This window comes from Phocoena phocoena, chromosome 11, assembly GCF_963924675.1.
Source record: "Phocoena phocoena chromosome 11, mPhoPho1.1, whole genome shotgun sequence".
Lineage (NCBI taxonomy): Eukaryota > Metazoa > Chordata > Mammalia > Artiodactyla > Phocoenidae > Phocoena > Phocoena phocoena.
In genome coordinates, this window is record NC_089229.1 from 26,350,063 (window position 1) to 26,374,230 (window position 24,168).

A 24,168-nucleotide genomic window follows, 5' to 3' on the forward strand; every position below is an offset into this window, starting at 1 on the left:
TATTCTTCTGACAGTTGCTCTTTGGACCTATACAGTTCTGTATGTGGCTTTGCTACCATCAGGAAGTAATGGAATTATTTCCCATTTATTGTGTAAAGAATCTGGTTTCTTTTGGCTCCTGAGTCTTGTAATGGATTCTTTTGATCTGAAGTCACTTGACTCTCTGCCTCCAAACTTCTCTCAAGAGAATAGCTTAGAGAGGTAGAAGAAAGTGAAAGAAAAATGAATACTTGTTTATTAATTGGTAAAATGGCTTTTGCAAGAATTAGGTGTAAATATGTCCCAAATGAATTATTTGGATAAGACTTAAGAGCAATGTGAATCTCCTAGCCTGTTAATCTGTAACTAGATAATTAGCTACTTTTCATGAGAAAAAGTACTCCCAGATAAAGGTAAACTGGGATGAAGAAGCCCGACATTTCACAGTTTGATAAATGGTTCTAGAGGCCAAGGAATCCCTACCATTCATTAGGTTTCTCAGAGCATCTTTCTTCTGCCCAACACTCTATAAAATGCTTAAAAACTACTCAAAAACAATGTGAGAATGATCCTACCTGCGTTTATGATTCCGGACTATTCAGAGAGCAGAACCCTTGGAAGCGTTGCTAATCACAATGTTGTGGGAGTAGGAGAATGGATTTTCTTAGCAGCTATCCCAGCTTACCTTTTACAATCTGTTCTTTCCTCAGAGTCTAGGAGACTAATATTTGGATTCTCTTTGCTCACCTCCCTGCTCTCCTTCTAATGACACTTCTCCCCATTTCTAGTACCTCTTCTGGCCTGCTTATTTGGGGAAGAAGAGAGAGGACTCAGTGGCAAATTGAGGAATAGGGTTCTTGATGGTCTCTGGTTATATTAAGATATGATCCTAATGCTGCTGCCTTTTTTTTTTTAACGTTTTTATTAGAGTATAATTGCTTTACAATAGTGTGTTAGTTTCTGTTTTATAACAAAATGAATCGGTTATACATATACATATGTCCCCGTATCTCCTCCCTCTTGCATCTCCCTCCCACCCTCCCTATCCCACCCTCTAGCTGGTCACAGAGCACCAAGCTGATCTCCCTGTGCTATGCGACTGCTTCCCACTAGCTATCTATTTCACATTTGGTAGTGTATATATGTCCATGCCACTCTCTCACTTCATCCCAGCTTACCCTTCCCCCTCCCCGTGTCCTCAAGTCCATTCTCTAGTAGGTCTGCGTCTTCATTCCCGTCTTGCCCCTAGGTTCTTCATGACCTTTTTTTTTTTTTTTAGATTCCATATATATGTGTTAGCATATGGTATTTGTTTTTCTCTTTCTGACTTCACTCTGTATGACAGACTCTAGGTCCATCCACCTCACTACAAATAACTCAGTTTCCTTTCTTTTTATGTCTGAGTAATATTCCATTGTATATATGTGCCACATCTTCTTTATCCATTCGTCTGTCGAAGGACACGTAGGTTGCTTCCATGTCCTGGCTTTTGTAAATAGAGCTGCAGTGAACATTGTGGTACATGACTCTTTTTGAATTATGGTTTTCTCAGGGTATATGCCCAGTAGTGGGATTGCTGGACCGTATGGTAGTTCTATTTTTAGTTTTTTAAGGAGTCTCCATACTGTTCTCCATAGTGGCTCTATCAATTTACATTCTCACCAACAGTGCAAGAGGGTTCCCTTTTCTCCACACCCTCTCCAGCATTTATTGTTTGTAGATTTTTTGATGATGGCCATTCTGACCGGTGTGAGATGATATCGCCTTGCAGTTTTGATTTGCATTTCTCTAATGCTGGTGCTTTTTATAATTTCATTTCAGGGTGTCCTGAAGGGCACATCAGTTGGGTGTGGCATTTGTGAGGGAAGATGCTTAGTGTCCTCTGTGTCTCTCATATTCTATTGCATTTGTTTAGTGGCCTTATATTTCTCTTCTTTCTTCTCTTTTAAGCAAATCAGTAGTTTGCAGATCCAAGTGACCTCACTTGCACAGTCAGAGAATGAGTTGCTGAATTCAAACCAAACACTGAAGGAAATGGTGGAGAGGTTAAAACAGGAATGCCGAAATTCAAGAAGCCAAGCTGAAAAAGCACAACTAGAAGTTGAAAAGTAGAGTTCGCTCTTTTTTTTTTAATGTACAAACTGTTTCTTCTTTCTGCTATATTATATATAGTTCTTTTAATGATGATTCCAGTGTTGACTGTATTTTGGGAACTAGTTACAAATACCCCATTGACAGTGTACAGTGGTCTTAGGTAATGTATTTTCTGTTTCTGGAGATGAGCTTTATGGACTCTTCGATTGATTTAAAAAAAAAGAAAAGAAAAGAAAATAGACATCTAGGGAAGAAAACCTTTTAAAATTCTGCCTGACCCCACAGTATTATGAAAACCTTCAAAGAAACACTTCTGTATTCATTGAGTAAATCAATACATTTCTTACTTCAAATATCTAAATTCTTCTGAATGCCAGAGAACAGAAACAAAATTTTTGATGTGTACACCTTCTTCTTAGAATTACAGTTATAATCTTTTGGATTTTCCCTTTGAAAAGCTCATTTACTTGTTTATATTTTTTGATTTTGAAATCTCTTAGTAGTAGACAGTCTAGTAAACTGGTAGGGAGATGATTTTGGTGACCAAGATCTTATATTCCCTGGAAAATGTTGTTTATATATGGTAGAAAACTATTTGTATTTTGTATTTGCTTTTGTTATTTTGTATTTGCTTTGTTATTATAACATGTCATTATTATAAGTTTTTGAATCTATGAAACATTATTTTCACAGTTTTTCTTCTGAAGGCTGCCTTGCCACATAAAACTTTTTCCTTATTTTTCTATTATTTAATATTTTAAGGCTTGTCCATGGACTCATATGTGTGGTTGAATTTCAAGAAAAGGAAGTAAGCAAGATAACTGTCCATAATGTGTTGTGATGTTCTGCAGGGTCCAAATTATTTTGCTTATATTTTGCAAATAATAGGAATTTGTATCTTGGGATCCTCAAGTGATTTGAAATGTGCTTAATAATTCCAGTCATAGTATAGCTAGCAAATGTAACTAACTTATTGGTTTCTGAATGTTATTCATAGGATTATATAGCAGAAAATAGCTGGACTTGGGGTCAATAGAATGTGATTTTGATCCCAGCTAAGATACTTAAAATCGGTTTGACCTTAGTCATGCAGTCTGACTCCTCAGGGTTTGTATATCTCATTTGTACTGCCTGTAGTGATGATACTAAAAATCATAAAGTATACAGAAGAGCTTTAAAGATGTAAGTTGTTATGATGTTACTATAAAATACCATTTATATGAATTTTACTCTAGCCAGGAAACATACCACATTAAGACTTGATACCACGGTTGATTTTAAACCATCTTTATTAGGCCCAGTTTTTAATAGCTTGGTGGTATCATGGTTTAAAGGTGATTATCAGTTGTTTGTCCTGTCCCCCCGTTAACTAGGTATAAGTCTTTAAGCAAGTTAGTTAACAGCTCTAAGCCTCAGTTTCCTCAGCTATAAAATGGAAATGATAGACGTACCTAACTCAGGGGTTACTGTGAAGAATAAATGATGTAGTACACGTACTGTTCTAAGCCCAGTGGCTGGCTCATAGGAAATACTCAGTAATGGTGGTGATAGCAGATACGTGGCCATGCAAGAATGCCTGTATTGGATTATGAAGGCTGTGGGTGAAGTAGGTAGTGAGTTTGATTATACTTGCGGTAATATCTCTTCAAAGAGTTAACATCTCATGTTTTGCATACATTCTTCTGACAGGGCATTGGAAGAGAAGCAAATACAGTGGTTGGAAGAAAAGCATAGGCTTCATGAACGTATCAGTGACAGAGAAGAAAAGTATAATCAAGCTAAGGAGAAATTGCAGCGAGCTGCAATTGCCCAAAAAAAGGCAAGTGGTTCTCATTAAAGTGATTTCTATAGAGTAAAAGCATAACTATTTTAGGAGAATAAAATGTATAATTAAAACTGAGACTTTACGGGTATGTTCAGTTTGATATTTAAACATGACATTTTGCTGTCACATTGTAAAGATAAATTGGGAAAATGCAAACTGCTCAACAGGTTTATTTCTAAATGTTGTGTACAAGTCAGTTTTTCAGAGTATGCATTTTTCCACAGAGACGGTGGTTTTCATTGATAAAGTTTCTAGACCAGCCCATACAAGTGTCATTTAACTCATTCGCACTTAAATTACAGGGTGATTAGGCCTGTTTCAACTGTGCTTAACTAATACTTGTAATATTGTTTTTGTGGTTACAATACTTTTTTGTTTCCAACTCAGGAATATGGAAGCAAGTATCTCATTGCCCCAGCAGAAGGAACTAGGACTCCCCTGGCTTCTGAAACAGCCATGATAGTTCCCACAGCCATGATCTTTTTAAAGTTTCATCTTTGCAGGCATATTTTCTCCAGAACCTAAAAACTTTGTTTTCTTGGAACTAATCCAGGGCATCATGGAACTAATGTAACCAGATGATTCATCTAAGTCAGTGGTTTACAACTTTTTTTCTACTCAACAAACCCAAGGAATGTAGCATAGCCCCATCAGTAACCATGGCTCTCCATGGCAGCGATTCAGCAGTTATTCTTAGTAAGATTGGCGCATGTGTGTTGGGGGAAGGGGAAGGAAGTATTTAAAAAAAAAATCCCACAAATGATTTGGATATGTCTCCATTTGATAAGTTCCTTTAGTAGTGGCATTGGTTGTGGGGAAGTGAGGAGGTCTGAAATGAGAGGAATTCGTACCTCTAGACATAGGCACACCAGTGTCTTAATGTCTGTATGTTTATTGGTAAGGTTAGCTGTTCATATTTGCATAAGAGAAGAGAACTGTATATCATTTACATATTCTGAATTTGGAAATCAAGGACACAGTTTTTAGTTACCTGTTTACATTAATTAGATATAACTGCCAAATTCATCCTGATAGTTGGAGTGACAACATGAGAAATCTTAAAGTCATTACTTCCCCACTTCCTTGGTTTATGAATGTTGCTTTTCTCTTTCCATTATGCTAAAAGTAGTATAACATTGAGATTAGAAAACAGCACTTAACTATATAGGATCCCAGCGTTTTATACTCAAATATAAATACTTATGTTGTTGTTTCATTGTTTTTTTTCCCCTGTATCACTTCTTTTTCTTTCTTTCCATATAAGTACTGAGCAGTGTATGGGTATTGATGGGATTTTAGTGAAGTTATTTCATAGCTTGGGAAGATCTCCAAAATCCTACTTATGCCTCCTTGTACTGTTTGAAGCCTAAAAGCATCTGATGCCAGATTAGCTAGAAATCATAAGAAATTATAAGAGCTGATTTTATCTTTCACAGAAAAAACTTTTATGTTGGGGTTTTAGAGATAAGTGTCTTAGAGATCAGATTCTAATTATTGAGGCTAGGTTGGGTTGACTTCTTTTGGAGCAAAAGTGACATCCAGTGGTGAGAGAGGTTATCAACTAATCATAGGTATACCAGAAAGGGGAGGAGGTGATTTTTTTTTTTTTTTTAATTTAATTTACTTATTTTTGGCTGTGTTGGGTCTTCGTTTCTGTGCGCGGGCTTTCTCTAGTTGCGGCGAGCGGGGGCCACTCTTCATCGCGGTGTGCGGGCCTCTCACTGTCGTGGCCTCTCTTGTTGCGGAGCGCAGGCTCCAGACGCACAGGCTCAGTAGTTTTGGCTCACGGGCTTTGTTGCTCCGCGGCATGTGGGATCTTCCCAGACCAGGGCTCGAACCCATGTCCCCTGCATTGGCAGGCAGGCTCTCAACCACTGCACCACCAGGGAAGCCCAGGAGGTGATATTTTAAGCAACGTGCGAAGTAACCTTTCATCAGTATTGACCTAGGATGAATGTTTTTCCTACTGAAATAACTGCCAAATGATGGGGGTGAATATAGTAAACACCTATTTTACTTTTAAAAATGTGACCTGTGGATAATGGTTTTAAGTTGCAGGAAATTGTTAAACTCAATTCAGTGACAATTATGACCCAGAGCTGTCCCATCATGTGGAGCACTGCCCTGTAGGCTTACGACTTTACCTCAATTAAAGTGGAAAAGCAGATAGTACATGTGACATAGAAATACTGTAAAAAGTATATAAGTATGTATAATTTTAGGGCTGGGGGATCTTAGCATTCAGATAGTTTTTACAGATTTGGAAACTGAAGTGGTAGGGAGCCAAGATCATTGACTAGTTAGGAACGCTATGACTAAAGTCTACATTTTTCTATTCTTAATCCTGTGCTTTTTCTGCACTGTTAACTCTTTTAATTTCCCCCTTTCTTTGATTCGAGATACTTTACTGCTTTTCTCTTCATTACAACCATAATCCACATGAGTCTTATTTCCTGTGGCAGAATGATCACTATAAAATTAATTTTTTAAACTCAAACCCTTTTCCCATTCAAGTTAAATATAATGCTTCTATATGAAAATGTTGGCTATAAGATTACATAAATATGATTCGTAAAATTGCAACAGACTTTTAAGTTTCTTAGATGACAAAGATCATAACTTTCTTGTGTAGTAAGACTTCAGTTAAGTCACAAAATATTAACTCTAGGGCGGAAATCATAGTCCTTTAGAGTTACTTTCCTGTGAGAGGTTCTTACAACTGGGGAGTAGCAGCTTTATTTTTTTTTCCCCAGGCTAGGTAAGATGGCTTCATTTACAGCTCCAACCTCCTAAGCACAGAGATTATGTCATTTCTGGTAAGTGTTTTTAGGTAGAGTCTTTGTTTAATGATATTTTGCTGTGTTGATTTGTTTGGAAAAGTTGGACCGGGTATCTTGAGTTGGAATGCCCTTCTGTAATTGATGACTTCTCTGTATGTTGTTCCCCACACACTGTTGAAATGTGAGTATGAAGAGAGATCTCTTGGTATGAGGACAATGAGTTGTGCTTTTCCTTTTGAGGCGCTTGAAATGAGAACTTGTTATTTTTATTCTGAGGTATATCTCTGAAATAATTCTTGGTTAGATGTTATGAACGGTTTTGAGAAAGAAATGAACCATAGTCTTGAAGTTATAAAATATCTATTGAATATGCTGTGTGGCCTGGCATTATGTTATACACCGAGGCGAAAGTAGAAGCCATGATTAATTCCTGCCCTTGATGACCATACAATCTAATTGGAGAAATAAAATAGCATGCAGTACCTAAAGAATCTGTTAGTCATTTCCGTGTGATCTGTGTGGACACTAAAGTTTGAGAACTACTGTGCTAGAGAGAAGAAAGCCCTAAGACAGGGAGACTAGTCAGGAAGCTATTTATAATAATCTTAAAATGAGGTAAGAAGTCTGGAATTTGGGCTTGCAATATAGAATGAAGGTGAAGGATGACTCCTAGAAGTATTCCAAAGGAAAAAATTAACAGAATATAGTGCTAAATAAGAAGAAAGAGAAAAATATGAAGTATTTTAGCTATGAGAGGATATAGAGGAGTTGTCCTGATGGAATAAAGACCATGTGTCAGTTGAGTAGAAAGAGAAGATGCATTTGACTAAACACACGTCAGGTATGAACTGATGGTAGTGCGTCCATATAGACATGTCATAGACTTTTCTTTGGCTGCACTGTGCAGCATGTGGAACTTCCCTGACCAGGAATCAAACCCGTGCCCCCTGCAGTGGAAGCGCAGAGTCCTAACCACTGGACCACTAGGGAAGTCCTGTCCTAGACTGTTAAGTGAAGATATCATGTAGATTAACAGAAATAATGGAATGTAAAGCGTGGAGATCAGTAATTCAGCTTAGGGATGTATAACTAGACACTTGAGATTTTGAGAACTGTTGAAGAATAAAAGGACTAAGAACTAAGTTGACTTGGAAAGAGGAGCTGGATTTAGTAGAGGAATGGTCATAGAAGTAGAAGCTATAGTATGGTGTTATAGAAGCCACAGGAAAAGAAAGGAATCAAAGGTAAATGGTCGTGATTATTGAAGAGAGTTCATTGAATTTGGCTAGAAGGTGATAAAAGGAAAATTTCAGCTTTGATTCTTGCATCAGTATTCTTTTGATTTTTCTTTAACTCTTTTGTGTTGTAATGTGTGTAACACTAAGGCATCCATTTGATAGACCTGTGATTGTATTGGACTGATAAAATCAAAATTACAATCATTTCTTACAGCCACTTTCTCCTCTGGACTTTCATTTCTTTCAGTAGAATATCATTCTTTCAGTTACTTTGTCTTCAAACCTTTGATTCATCCTAAGGGCTCCCTTTCCCCAGATATAGTCAGTCACCGTATTCGTTTCCTAGGTCTGCTATAACAAATTACTACAAACTGTGTGGCTTAAAACAACAGAAATTTATAATCTCACAGTTCTGGAAGTTAGAAGTCCAAAATCAAGGTGCTGATAGGGCCATGCTCCCTCCAAAGGCTCTGGGGAAGGATCTGTTCCATGCCTCTCTCCTAGCTTGTGGTGGTTGCTAGCAATCCTTGGTGTTCCTTGGCTTGCAGACACATCACTTCAGTCTGTGCCTCTCTCTTCACATGGTGTGTGCGTCTGTCTCTATATCCAGATTTTTCCCTTTTTCTAAGGGCACAAGTCAATATTGGATTTAGGGCCCACCCTAATCCAGTATAACCTCATCTTAACTTTACCCTTTTTTCAGATAAGGTCACTCTGGAGTGTTTTCCAACACCAAGAACCAATTATCTAATTCTCTGGACACCAACTGGGTGCCAATAATTAAATTCTGACACTACATCAGATTCCACAAATTAAAGGGTTCAGCCTCAAGACTAACCCCATGTCAGGTGTTAGGTCCTTAGCCATCTGCACTGCTGACCAATGACTATAAATTGGGGTACCCATAACACCCCCCACCCAGCTTCATAGAACTCAGGAAAACATTTTACTTGTACTTACTGGGTTATTAGAAAGGATACAACTCAGGGACAGCCAAATAGAAGAGATGTATAGGGCGAGGTATGGAGGGGGAGGGGTGCCCTCTCTGGGAGTGCCACCCTTCCAGCAAATGAATGTATTCACTATCCTGGAAGCTTTCCAGGTATCCTTGTTCAAGAGTTTTTAATAGATATCAATCTCCAGTACCGCCACTCCCAGAAGTGGAGGGTGGAGAGTGGGAGGTGGGAATAGTGCTGCAAGTTCCTACCAGATTCTTACCACTTGGTCTTTCTAGTGACCAGCTCTATTTTGAGATTACCTAGGGGTCCCACCCTAAGTTAACTCATTAGTATTAACTCAGGTATGATTGAAAAGGGCTGGTTATGAATAGCAAAAGATGCTCCTATGACTCAGGAAATTCCATGTGTCTTAGGAGCTCTGTGCCAGAAGCCCAGGGCAAGGACCAGATATATTTCTTCTTATATCATAGTCACATTCTGAGGTTCTGAGTAAACATAAATATTTCGGAGACACTGTTCTACGCAGTATAGTCACTAGAGCCTGTGAATTCTTCCTTTATAATGTATCTCACATTTTCCCCACCTCATTTCTTTCTCTTCTTATTGCAACACCGTAGCTCAGACTCTCTTCACTATGAGGTTTCTCTATATTCGTTTAGGCAGTTTACCCAACAGATTTATTGAGAACCTACTGTGTATTATACCAGGTACTGTTTCATTCACAGGGATACAGAAATAAAGACTCTGCACTGAGGAGCTTATGTTGTAGTGGATGGGAGACACGGGGTAAAGAAACAAATGTCAGGTGGAGATGCGTGCTAAGAGGAAAACTAAGGGGGATAGAGGGCATTTATATAGGTGATCAGAGAAGCCTCTGATAAAGTAACGTTTGAGCAGAGACCTTGAGGAAAGAAGGGGGAGGCCATATTTTGTATATAGGGGAAGAATGTTCCAGAGGGAATAGAAAGTAAAAGAGGCAGGAGTCTGCTTGGTATGTTGAAGGAATACAAGGAGGGAGACCTGGGTAACTGGAATGGACAGAAGTAGTAGGAGGCTAGGTGATGTAGGGGCTTTTTTTGGCTTTTATTCTGAATGAGATAGGAACACACTGGAGAGTTTTGAATTGAGAAATGCTGTAATCTGAATTATATTTTCAGGAGAATCTCTGGCTGTTGTGTAGAGGGGCAAACAGGACTCAGGAAGACCACTTTTCGGTAGTTCAGATGAGAGATGTAGAGAGCTAGTAGTAGACTTGTGGTCGGATTCTGTATATTTTTAAAGGTAGAATTTACAATGGTTATAGGGTATTAAAGAGATCAGTCTAAGGTGTTGGGCTTGAGCACGTGGTTAAAATAGAATTGCTGTTTACTGACATGGGAAAGACCTTGGAAGGGACAGGTTTAGGGACAAAATGAAGATGCCTCTTGGGGACACATTAACTCTTTGAGATGCCCATTAGACTTCCAAGTGGAGCTACTAAGCATTCTGGTGAATACATGAATCAGGGCTTCAGGGAAGAGGACTAGGCTAGAGATAAAGATTTGGGACTTACCAGCATGTAAATGGTATTGAAAGCAATGGGATTAAATGAGGTCACCTAGAAAGTGAAGGAAGACAGAAAAGAACAGGTTTGAGTTTTGAGGAATTCCACACTTTAGAAGTTGGGAAGTTAAGGAGGAGACTGAGAAGGAGTGGCCAATATGATAGGAAAAGAACCAAGAAAGTACTAGATGCCAAATGAAGAAAAATGCTTCAAGAAGGATTAGCTGTGTCACATGACATTATAGTGTCGACGAAAAATTAATCAGGCGACCTAAGAAAGAATTGGAAAATTTTATTCAAGACAAATTTGAGGGTTAAAACCCAAGAAGAGCATCTCAGAAAGCTCTGAGAACTGTTCTGCCCGTTAGAAGTCAAGATACAGTTTATATAAGCTTTTTGAGACAGAGGGCTGTACATTAAATGACCTATTATTGACAGTTTACAAAATCCAGATTTTAGTGCCATTGTGGTGGGTCATGTGACCCTGTATAATCTAGAAGGAATGTTCTCTTTTAAGGCATTGTCTTGCTGATGCTAGGAGAATGTTGCTGTTTATGGTTGAGCAGGTATTCCTGCTGACCGGGGAGGTTTGATCAATGCATAATACAGATACACAAGGCACAGTGAGGGGAGAGGGGAGGCCAAAGCGCAGAGAAGAATTTTTATGTTTAAATTTTTCTTGTCTTGCCATAAATATGAATTTTATTTCATAGTGGTAAGATGATAAAATAGTAAGATGAAGTCTAAGAATCCATTTGACTATATGGTAATTGTTGGTGGCTTTGTCAAGAGTTGTTTCTGTGGAGTAGTAGGTATGCAGGTCTAATTGAAATGGAATATAATTTGTCGAAGGAATTTTGTTGTGAAGAACGGAGAACTGGGGTAATAGCTAGCATTGTGGGAGCAAAGGCTTCCTTTAAGAAGGGAGAAATTATAGGATGATTCAGTAGTAAGGGGAAAATTGATGATGCAGGAGAAAGAGGGGGCAAATGAAGGGATGATATCTTTTAGTAGGCAGAAGGGCATTAGATTCAATTCAAGAGAGGGAAGGGATAGAAACACAATGTATCTATTGTACCTGGAAAAAAGACAAAATATATGATTGCAAGTTCCTGATAAATTCATGGATGTAGTGGAAATTCTGTACTGATTGCTGCTATTTTCTCAATGCAAAAAAGAATCTGGGTCACCAGCTCAGACTGTGAAGAGTGGAGGTCTAACAGATTTGAGAAGAGACAAGAAGTTGTGAAAGAATGTAAGAGTTTGGGAGAGTGATTGGATTAGGGAAATTAGTAGGATTTCCAGGTACCAGTAGGGGGGCCCATTTGAAGTTAGTCCTGGTTAATTTAAGGTGAGACCGGTCAGCGCGCGCGCGCACACGTGTGTGTGTGTGTGTGTGTGTGTGTGTGTGTGCGCGTGTGTGTGTGTTAGAAGAAGGAGGAGGCTTGGGTCAAGATAATGAGGGTGCTGCAAAGAAATGATTATAATGTTAGGGTCTAAGACATTCATTGGGTCTACTAGTCAACCAGCTATCCAGTTCTTTTGCTGCATTCTAACTCAGTTCATGGCAAAGAGTAGTGCTCAGTAAATGGCTGGTTGTTTTTACAGTGATGAGGATGGGGACAACATTGTCCTGAACCCTGTCTTCAGGAAGCTTATCTCCAGATTTGCCTCTTAAGAGGCAAACTTCAGAGTCCATCCTATGCACTGATAACCATATTAATCTTTTCAAAACAATGCTTTCACCCATCAGTTCCCCTGCTGGAGAACCATCAGGGGAATCCACATTCCTATAGAATTACAGATTCTTCTTAATTCATTTCTTATCCTTTCTAAAAAAGCCTTTTCTCAAGATTTAGTATTTTATGACTGGAATTCCCTTCAGAAATCCCTGTATTTTGTATTAACTATGGTTAATATAGGGCCCAATTAAGTGTGCACTCTGTGTGTGTGTGTGTGTATAAATATACATGCTTAAGATTTGAAGATGATAGTGAAAAAATTGGTATTTTACAATTTAAATGAGCAGTACAAATGGAGAAATAGAACTAGATTTTAAGATTGCAGGTTTATATAATCATATAATAATGAAGTATTAAGCATTTCCATCTTTAAAATGTCTGCTGTTAGTTGAACTAAAATACCTAAAAGGAGCATATGCTTTTGATAATGACAGACTAGGAAATATGTGGATCAGCTCTCCACATGAGAACTAGAAGAATCAGACAAAATATTTTTAAAAATATCTCCATGAAGGGCAGTGAAGAATTAAGAGGCCAAGATCCTGGAGAGATGGGAAACCTGGAGAGGTGAGCTCAGCATTTGGGGCTGCTTTTCCCTTAGAGGAAGCTGCCAGTTCTGGAAGAGACAGCTTGAGAGGCTGAGAAGTGAAGCAAAGCTTTTGACAACCTCGTAGGGCTTGGGGACCAAAAATTGGAGTTCAGAATCGGAGAGAGAGGGTCTCAGGTCGGAGTCTACTAGTGCTGTGGGTTGAGACCATGAAGGGGTATGCCCTTGGACTAAGAGTGAACTAACCGCAAATAGCCTGGCCCTTGCAAGTATTGAAGCACAGCTTCAGATAATCTGTCCTTAAAATTAGATTAAATTAACCCCTGTTGTTAGTGTTCCTAGCTGCCTGCAAGAAACAAATGTAATCTGCTTCAAGGGAAACTAGCATTGTAGGCTTCAGTTATTTCCTCAGTTTTTAAAATGTAGTGTCTAGCTCTAAATAAAAAATAAACAGAGATACTACTGCACATCCATTAAAATGGCTAAAATCCAAAACACTGACAGAACCAAATGCTGGTAAGGATATGGAACAATAGAAACTTTCATTTATTGCTGGTGGGATTGTAAAATGGTACAGCCATTTTGAAAGACACTTTGGCAGATTCTTACAAAGTTAAAAGATAGTCTGGCCATACAGTCCAGCAGTCATGCTCCTAGGTATTCATTCAGATGAGTTGAAAATGTATGTTCACACACACAAAAAAACACACAAACGTTTGTATCAGCTTTATTCATTATTGCCAAAAGTTGGAAGCAAGCAGTATGTCCTTCAGTAGGTGAAGGTTAAAAAACTTTGCTGTATCCATACAAGAGAATATTATCCAGTGACAAAAAGAAATGAGCTATTAAGCCATGCAAAGACATGGAAGAACCTTAAATGCATATTGCTAAATGAAAAAGGCCAGTCTGAAAAGACTATATACTGTAAGATTTCAAATATATGACATTCTGGAAAAGGCAAAACTATGGAGACAGAAAAAAAATCAGTGATTGACAGTTTGTGGGGTAGGAAGTAGGGATGAATAGGTAGAGCACAGGGAATTTTTAGGGTAGTGAAACTATTCTGTATGATACCGCAATAGTGCATAGAGGACAGTTTGCATTTGACAAAACCATAGAACTGAACAACACAAAGAGTGACAATGTAAACTGGACTTTAGTTGATAATAATGTATCAGTATTGGTTTATCAATTTTAACAAATTTCTATTAATAATAATAATTTTAAAAATAGCTGCATGAGGAAATAACATTGAAAATCAAGAGAAGTAACAATCAATATAAAGAAACCCCCCATAGGGGATCCAGGTAATGGAGTTATCAGATACAGAATTTAAAATTACCGTGTTGTAGATGCTCAGAAATAAAAGAAATGCTTGAGAATTGACCAGTAAACTACAAAACATTTTTTTAAATGGCAGGCTTAGAACTAAAAAACACAGTAACTGAATTATGAACTCTGTGTATAGATTTAACAGCATCCTCACTGCCTCCGCAAGGCATGAGCAGAAGTCAATGAAGCAGAGGTTATACAATAGAGAAAATTTAACTTGCCAAGAGCTGATCAATCTGAAAAGATTGATAAAATGGCTTCTCCCCAAACTCCTCATAAAGTAGGTAGGTAGGTAGATGAATAAACACAATGGACAATATAATGAATGAAAAAGGGGTATCACTATACATCTTATAGATATTAAAACAAAAAGACTATTATAAGAACAACTGTGTTAATTATGCAATTTTGATGAAATGAACAAATTCCTTGAACATCTCAACAAAACTAATACAAGAAGAATTAGGAAATCTAAATAGTCCTGTATCCATTAGGGAAATGGACTCCTTAATTTAAAACCTTCCATAGAGAAAATTTGGTATTTATATATATATATTGCAAAATGATTACCACAATAAGTCTAGCTAACATCCATCACCATATATAGCTACAGAATTTTTTTCTTGTAATGACAACTTTTAAGATATCGCTCAGTAACTTTCAAATATTGCAATGTGTATCATTAACTATAGCCACCATGCTGTACTTTACATTCACAGAACTTATTTATTTTATAACTGGAAGTTTGTACCTTCTGACCTCCTTCACCCATTTCACCCATCCCCCAGCCCCTGCCTCTGGCAACTGCCAGTCTGTTCTCTGTATCTTTGAGCTTATTTTATTTATTTTTTAAAGATTCCACATGTTAGTGAGATTATGTGGTATTTTTTCTTTCTCAGTCTGGTTTATTTCACTTAGCAAAATGCCCTTAAGGTCCATCCATGTTGTCACAAATGGCAAGATTTTCTTCTCTTTTATGGCTGAATAATATTCCAGTGTGTATATCTCATCTTCTTTATCCATTTATCCATTGATGGACATGTCTTGGCTTCCATGTCTTGGCTGTTGTAAATACTGCTGCAGTGAACATGGGGGTGCATATGCCTTTTCAAGTTAGTGTTTTTGTTTTTTTTCACTAAATACCCAGAAGTGGAATTGCTGGTAGTTCTATTTTTAATTTTTTGAGGAACCTTCGTGTTATTTTCCATAGTGGCTGCATAAACTTACATTCCCACCAACAGTGCGTGAGAGTTCCCTTTTCTCCACATTCTCACCAACATTTCGTTGTTTCTTGTCTTTTTGAGAATAGCCATTCTGACAGTTGTAAGGTGATATCTCATTGTGGTTTTGACTTGCATTTCTGTGATGATCAGTTCTTTCTTTACATACACAATTAGAAAATAAAATATATACCATTTACATTAGCATAAAAATATAAAATATTTAGGAACAAATCTAATACAAGATAGGTAAATATTGCTAAGAAAAACTAAAGAAGACCTAGATAAAGGGAAAGTATATCACACTTGATTTGAAAGACTCAATATTATTAAGATGTCAGTTCTTCCCAAACTGATCTGTAGATTGAATGCAATCCTAATCAAAATTTCATTAGTTTTCCTTGTGGAAATTGGAAAGTAGATTCTAAAATTCATATGAAAGTACAAAGGACTAGAACAACCAAGGCAATCTTGAAGAAAAACAACAAAGCTGGAGGACTTAACACTACTAGATATCAAGATTTACTTTAAGCTACAGTCATTAAAACAGTGTGGTATCGGCATAAGGATAGACAGACAAATGGAACAGAATACAGTCCAGGAATAGTATATGAACACCTGACTTACCACAAAGTACCACTGCCTTTCAATAGGGAAAGGATGGTCCTTTAATGATGTGGAGTCAATTGGTTATCATTAACCCAACCTAATTAGATAAAAATGAACCGCAGACCCAAATGTGACAAGTAAAAAAATAAAGCTGCTAGAAAAAAACTTGGGGAGAAAATCTTAAGATCTTGGGATAAGATTTTTTAAACAGGACATAAAAAGCACTAACTGTAAAAGATATGGTTGATAATTTGGATTTTATTACAATTAAGGACTTCTTTTTATAACACGACACTCTTATGGAAAAAAATGTTACCACACACTGAGAGAAGGTCAATCTGCAACACAAATATCTGACAAAGGATTCGTATTCTGAATATATAAAGAACTCCTACAAATAAGAAACAGATTACTCAAAAAAAATTTTTTTTAAACAGGCAAAAGACTAAGACAAGCACTTCACAAAAAAAGGATATCCAGATGGTCAGTATTCATAAGAAAAGGTAATCACCCTCATTAGCTAACAGGAAAATGCACATTAAAGCTACAGTGATATATTATTCTATTCCACCAGAGTAGCTAAAATTTTAAAAGACCGACCACACCAAGTGTTGGTAAGGATGTAGAGCAATTAGAACTGTTGCATATTGCTGGTGGGCATGTAATTAGTAATTAGTTAGAACCACTTTAGAAAACTGACAGTTTTTACTGAAGATAAAACATATGTATACTGTATGACTCATTCCTGGGTATATACTCAAAGAGAAATGAGGACATATATCTACCAAAAGCATATTCAGGAATGTTCATAAAACTTGATTCATAGTAGCTTCAAAGTAGAAAACAATTCAAATTCTTATCAGTAGGAGAAGGGATAAAATATAGTGTGTTTGTAAAATGGATAACAGCATAACAGTAGAGAGGAACTGTGACATGCAATAACATGGCTTAGTCATAGGGATAAAATGTTGAACAACAACCAAAAAATCCAGAAACAGAAGTGTATATAGTGTATGATTTCTTTGATGTGGGTAGGTGAATGAATAGACAGAGTCCTGAGTCACCTGTAAATATATACATACTTGTGCTAATAAAGGACAGAAGGGTGGTTCCTGGGCCAGGGTAGGCGATGAATGAGCTATACCTGTAAGCAGTAACATGACTAAATCTCGCAGTATTGAGTGAAAGGAAAAAGCCATCTGTAAAAGAATGTGCACTGTGACTCCATTTGTATGAAGTTCAAAAATACGCAAAACTACAGCTTTGGAAGTAAATTAGTTGGTTACCTTTTCAGAGGACAGAGGGGGTAGAGATTGAAAGGAGGGAAGGGTAGGGGCCCTTTTGGTACGGCAGTGCTCTTGACCTGTGAGGTAACAACACCAGCATTTGCTTCGTGGTTTTACATTTTGCTTTACATTTACATTATGTGCATTTTTCTGTAAACCTGTTATACTTAGGTAAAGAGTTAGAAACCAAAAATCTAAAAGGTCTGGAGCTACTAAGTGATCGTCAACATTTATAGGTGTTTTTCTGTAAAAAAAAAAAAAAACGACCTGTTTATAAAACTGAAAAAGTGTTACCTTTTTTCATTTACTACTTTTGCATTATACATAGATTTTTCCATATTAGAAAATTTTCCCTTTGTGAAGTTTAAATTTTTTTCTTTTTAATATTTAGAAAGGCATGCTTTCAAACTGAGATGCATCCATAATCAATCTTATCTGTCTGATCCTTTAATTTACTACTTTGGTAGCAATTGATCAGTTGCAAACATGCTTTTAAATTTTATATTTACAGTTGTTTTAAACCCATGATAATCTTCTGGGAAAATGAACAGTCATGATTATGAGGTGACAGGTAAACTCATTAGTAAAATTTGACTCCTTCCGTTCCTAGATCTCTTATTTGCACAATTTCCTTATTGATATCAATTTTCTGGTTTGACATTTATAATGGTTCTGTTTGTCACGTTGAGGATATGAGGTAGATCTGTGTTTTATTATCTTTAAAATTTTTAGTAAGCATCATATCTACTAATCTTTGCTCCTAGTATTCCCTGAAAATACTCACCTCTAAGTAAAATTTTTTTGGTGAGTAAAATATTCACTATATAGCTTTGTTCAAATAGGAGAGTATGTATTACCATACTTGCTCATATTAATTGTTTCTCTTTTTCTAGAGAAAATCTCTCCATGAAAACAAGTTGAAGAGAATGCAGGAAAAGGTAGAAGTCTTGGAGGCAAAGAGAGAAGAATTAGAAACAGAAAATCAGGTGTTAAATAGGTAATATGTTTGTATGTATACATACCCCATGTGGCTATTTTGATATTATACAACTTTGTTTCTGAGTATAATGCACTTGGGTTTCTTTTAAAATATACATTTAAAAGAATTCTAAAACTATGCATTAGACTCCTAATTCATTATCTTTGCTATTTTTTTTCTGATTGAATGTTTCTTCAAACCAAAAGGTCTTTAACACATGCATTTGTATTACAGTTGGGACTGACAGGAGAGGTCAGTCACTGGCTTTGGTAGCCAGGAGTGGTGTGAATCCTTGCTGCTGAGACGAGACAGTTTAGTGATTACAAGTTCTAAAATTGTGGCCACAACTTTGAATCAAAGTTCGGTTTTTTTATTTTTTGGTATGGAAAATACTGGGCAGTAGCTTCTGGTTTTTCATTTACATCCAAGCACAGCTAATAATCTGCATCATTAGCATTTTGGAGCAGAGAAGATTTACCATATTAAGATGGTGGTAGTGGCAGTGCATGACCCATGTGATTCAAGTTAATAAAATCTTTTCAAATTCAGGTAGTTAGTAGTAGTCTTCAGCATTTAGACAGTATCAGACTTTTCTGTAATGGGAATTGCCTGTAGAGCAAGCAGTGATGTTTTTTATAATGTGCACTGATCTTCTTGGGTATAATTATTACCAAAATGTGAACAGTTGTGTTTTTTTTAGAACATCCAAGAGGTTTCTAGACTGTGGAATAAATGCCAACTTTATAATACTCTCTGTTCCAAAGTAAGAAGCCACCAAATTCATTCTAAAACAAAATTCAACTTAATATTTCAAAATTAATGGTTATGGAGGAGGTATTACCAATTCAAGATTGGGCAGCTATGGCACAGATGGCCTAGAACTTCGAATGGTTTTGAAACTATATTTGATTACTGGTGTGATTGATCGTCAGGAAATTTATGTCCCAAAAGGTGGTGATCTGTGAAAATTGACCATATTTCACCTACAAAAATGGCATTCATAAGATTCAACCTAGGGCTTCCCTGGTGGTGCAGTGTTTAAGAATCTGCCTGCCAATGCAGGGGACACGGGTTCGAGCCCTGGTCCAGGAAGATCCCACATGCTGTGGAGCAACTAAGCCCGTGCGCCACAACTACTAAGCCTGTGCTCTAGAGCCCGTGCACCACAACTACTCAGCCTGCACTCTAGAGCCCGTGCGCCACAACTACTGAAGCCCTAGAGTCTGTGCTCTGCAACAAGAGAATGCACTGCAATGAGAAGCCCACGTACTGCAATAGAGTAGCCCCCCCCCCAGAAAAATGAGTAGCTCCCACTCACTGCAACTAGAGAAAGCCCACGTGCAGCAATGAAGACCCAACACAGCCATAAATAAATAAACAAATAAATAATTCCCTTTAAAAAAAAAAGATTCAACCTAGCATTTTCTCTATTTCTATTTGATTCCTGCAGTAAAATAAGGCACCCTTTTGGTCTAAGGAGTCTCCTTTTAGTTCAGGATTCATGGGTTGGTGGAGTAAAGTGGAAATGAAAGTAAAAGTATCAAAAGATTTTTAATCTTTGATTAATTGGCAAATAAAACTTTAAAATCAGTTGATAGCCTGCAGGGCCAACAATAACGCATATAATTAAGATGTCATATCATGTTTCTGTTTATCTTTCTAGATAAACCAAATTTTATGTGTATATTATATATAGATAAATCTTATAATTTAGAAATCCTTCTCTTCCAATTAAAATTATGTTCTATGACTCATACCATTTTTCAATAGAATGTAACTGTATTAAATAACAGAAACACTTTTTCTTTTTAAGACAAAATGTTCCATTTGAAGAACATACAAGGCTTCAAAAAAGACTAAAGGATATACAGAGAAGACATAATGAATTTCGAAGTTTAATTTTGGGTCCTAACATACCTTCAACAGCATCCATCAATCCTGTAAGCTTTCAGTCACCAACTGTGATTCCAGGCGTGGAACTATCCTTTCCTCCTCATATGCAGGTATGAGCATTTATTTTAGGGAAAAAAGTTAGATAAATATTTCCATACGTTTTTACCTCTTTAAATAGTTAAAAACCTAAATCTTTACCAGAAAAGTCTGCTGAGAGGCATAGTGTATTTGAGTCTATCCTATCCTTTAGCGATGGTGCTAGGAGTAAAGTCTCCTGTCGGGCAATTGAAAGGAAGAAGCTTAACTGATAAGTCTTTGAATAACTGTTGAGTTTGTAGTCACTCATACAATACTAATTACTACCAACATTTATGCAAATATACTGCACTATGTATTTTCCATACAATATTTAATCCTAATGAAAAATGCTTTGAGGGAAGGTATTGGTATTCCCAATTTGCAGATGAGGAAGCTGAGTCAGAGAGGTGAAATGACTTGACTAAGGTCATAGCTAAGTGAGAGTTGAATTTCATACCTAAATCTAATTCCAAAACCTGAGATGGTTCTACTTTATCAGATCCCTGAGATGTTGATGGAATCAAATTGATTGGATGATTTTCAGAAGATGAACTGTTATTAAGCAATGACATTTTGTAATGTTGAAAGCAGTGAAGATTTTTAATGTTGTAAGTCACTGAATTGAATCTCAAACGAAGTGCTTTGTTTATATAATAAACTGCTATTAAACTCTCATCACATTAGAAAGTTGCCATATAAGTACAGCTGGGCCCTACATTACTATTATCTAATTCACTCCCTGGTGAATTTTACACCTAGAGAGGAACAGACTTTGGGTTTTTGCTGAAGGCTACAGCCAGAGGCAGGAGAGAAGCAAGGACTAGTTGGTAGTCTAGACCATGCTGGTGTTCTTAGACTGCTAAAATGGTCATCCTTTTCTTGCCAGATGTTGCAGGCCTGAATAAAAGAGGCACTGAGGCCACTGCCTAACGGTTATTTTTCCACCAGTTTTTCTAACAGTCTTTTTTGGTGTGCTTTTTCTTTTCTTTTTTTCCCCTCTTTCTGTGCTTTTAAGGAGGAGCAGCATCAAAGAGAACTCTCTCTACTTCGCAAAAGACTAGAAGAACTAGAAACAACACAAAGAAAACAACTAGAGGAACTTGGATTTCCTGGGGAATGATTTTCTTGGAGAAAAGGCAGATCAAAAGGGATGAAATCAGTGACTCAATAAGGCCTGAAGTTTTAACGTATGTGGTATTTAGATACTTTATTACTGTTTGCCAAAACACTTGAATGTGCCTCAAGATAAGGTACCAGTACATGATGTATTGAATGAATGTCAGGATTTTAGGGTTATACTAATGATAAGTGAAGCACTAAAGCAGCTTCAGAGATATTTATAATATTATTGACAACCCTTTGAGAATGTGAAATAAATGAATAAAAGGAACTCATTAGGGAATCAAGTTTTAAAATTATTTTATTAATCTTACTTTGTTGAATTTTTTGGCATTTTGCCTAAAACATGCCCATCTTGAATTCCCTCTTCCTCTTTGAGATGCTTGGCAATAACAGGGTCAGTGAACATTTTCTGGTTTACTATATATGAGTTACAAACCTCTAGTTCTTGAAAAATGACAATTTTAAAGTTAGTATAAAAAAATAAGATATCTAGATATATATTATAAAACACTACCTTTTCTAAAAGCTGTGTGCACATAATTTATTAAAGAGCTTAATATTTTTCTAACTGCATTGTTTTGTGTTTAATTTGGTTTTAACCATACAGTGTAGAAGATCTCACTAATTTTGGCTTCGTTGGGTTAGGATTGATAGGAAGTAACAAAGTACAAATAATTAAATCCTGTGGCTGTATAAAACAAGGGCCATTCATTGTAAAACTTGCACCCAGTGGGGTCCCTTTAGAAATATTGCTGGTTTTTAACTTTTCCTCCTCCTGTTTTGGATCTAACCAAACTGTTATAAATGTTTTATTTCTGTGGCTGCGTTGGGTTTTCGTTGCTGCATGTGGGCTTTCTCTAGTTGCAGGGGCAGGGACTACTGTTCATTGCAGTGCGTGGGCTTCTCATTGCGGTGGCTTCTCTTGTTGTGGAGCACGGACTCTAGGGGCGTGGGCTTCAGTAGTTGTGGTGCACGGGCTTAGTTGCTCCGCAGCATGTGGGATCTTCCTGGACCAGGGCTCGAACCCGTGTCCCCTGCATTGGCAGGTGGATTCTTCACCACTGCGCCACCAGGTAAGTCCCCATTTGCTTTTTGTTTTTTTAAAATTTTATTTATCTATTAATTTTTGCTGTATTGGGTCTTCGTTTCTGTGCGCGGGCTTTCTCTAGTTGCGGCAAGCGGGGGCCACTCCTCATCGCGCTGCGCGGCCCTTTCACTGTCGCGGCCTCTCTTGTTGTGGAGCACGAGCTCCAGAAGCGCAGGCTCAGTAGTTGTGGCTCACGGGCCTAGTTGCTCCGCGGCATGTGGGATCTTCCCAGACTAGGGCTCGAACCCGTGTCCCCTGCATTGGCAGGCAGATTCTCAACCACTGCGCCACCAGGGAAGCCCCCCCATTTGCTTTTTTATGTAACATTTTTAAGGCATTCTGCTGGAATAACTTCACGTCAACAAGGCAAAGCTCAAGTCTGCCGGACTAAGTGGAATGTTCATCATCCAGTAGTCCTCACATTCAGAAGTCAAAGTTAATTGATAGTGGAGGCCAGGAGTGAAAGTGCACAGCCTTAACATCATTTAGAAGAAACCAGATTTACTTACTATATATATAGCTGCTAATTTACAGAGCGTATACAGTGACACAAAATAATTAATTTCCATGGAGCCACTCAGAATTTAAAAATCTATTATAACTAGAAATTTTGAAGGAGGAAAAAGACAAAAACAGTCCACATTTACATCAAAATGTTTATTTTTGGATATAGACATTTAAAACATTCATCTCCAAGAACGGCTTCAATCAGGTATACAATAAGAAATAGACTTTAAATCCCTAATACAGAAAAAGGTAACAGAATTAATTTTTAAATGCTGCTGTAGACACTAGTGTTAGAAAAAGAAAGTTGTTTATAAATGGTTTTGCACCAAAAAAATATGCAAAGAAACTTGAAAATAGACAATGTTTGCCATTTGTTTCTCTGGTTGCTGTTTAATATAGACCCAGTGACTGATTGTCTTCAGCACACATCTAATTTGGCCATTTACTGCATTTGGCTAATGTGATCCAGATAGTGCTTTTCACTGGAGGATTGACAAACACGCTACATACATTAGTGAATCTTCACACCACCTCAGTGAGGTAGGTTAGAAATATTATACAGAAATTGAGGCACGAAGAGGTAAGTGACTTGCCCAAAGTTCCCAGCAGCACAGTCCCTGGAAAAGAAGGTAAGTCTCCACACAGGACTCATGTGCCAGAGAGCTGGACAGGGACACCCTCATGTAGCATTTACTGAATACTTAGATAAAGCTGTAACTGATCCTTTGAGATTTCTTAGCATTTCTGTACCCTAAAGAAGGGAAGTCTTCTGGGCAACTCTCCTACCCTTGGCTCTCAACTCTCCTACTATTGTGAACCCCTTCGCATCAAGACTATAGCAGCCTTAGATGGGGACCAGACCTCTCACCTTTATAAGTAACCTATTTGGTAGTATTTTTGAGGTGTGTCCATTGGACAGATAATAGTCGAAAGCGACAGGATTGGGAAGGTGCCTATCAGGGCAATAAATGCTTATTTTCTCTGATCAGTTTGTGAGGTGTCACCTCTCACTCTTTACCAGAGAGTGAGGAGCAAAAAGAACTGCATTCATTTAAGACAAACTCACATTTAAATCCTGATATCCCATACAGTGTTGGTAAATGATTTTAAGGAATGTGTGATCAACGTTTTATTTGCTACTTGAAAAAATTTCTTTCCTCAATCTGGGATTTGGAGCACCAAGGGTAAAGGTGCCACAAGGAAAGTTTGAGAGTTGCCAATTACACTTTTTACTTCTGGTTTAATAGAAGGAAAACACAGTGGTATTAAAGTTGGTCATGAGCAGCAAAAATTCAGGAATAAAAAATCAGCAATAAAAAGACTACAGTATAACTAGATAGGGAATTCTT

The 24,168-nt window shown here is 37.3% G+C and overlaps 1 protein-coding gene across 2 annotated transcripts in view; it reads left to right on the forward strand.

Annotated features, from left to right (window-relative positions):
- The window catches only part of CEP83 (centrosomal protein 83), a 65,666-nt gene extending 44,443 nt beyond the window's left edge, over positions 1-21,223 (forward strand). For both annotated transcript variants that reach the window (XM_065887284.1, XM_065887285.1), the window contains 5 exons: positions 1,930-2,087; positions 3,763-3,892; positions 18,047-18,150; positions 19,946-20,135; positions 21,119-21,223. In XM_065887284.1, the coding sequence (XP_065743356.1) occupies positions 1,930-2,087; positions 3,763-3,892; positions 18,047-18,150; positions 19,946-20,135; positions 21,119-21,223 (687 nt within the window). The remainder of the gene's footprint in view (positions 1-1,929; positions 2,088-3,762; positions 3,893-18,046; positions 18,151-19,945; positions 20,136-21,118) is intronic.
- Positions 21,224-24,168: the final 2,945 nt, after the last annotated feature.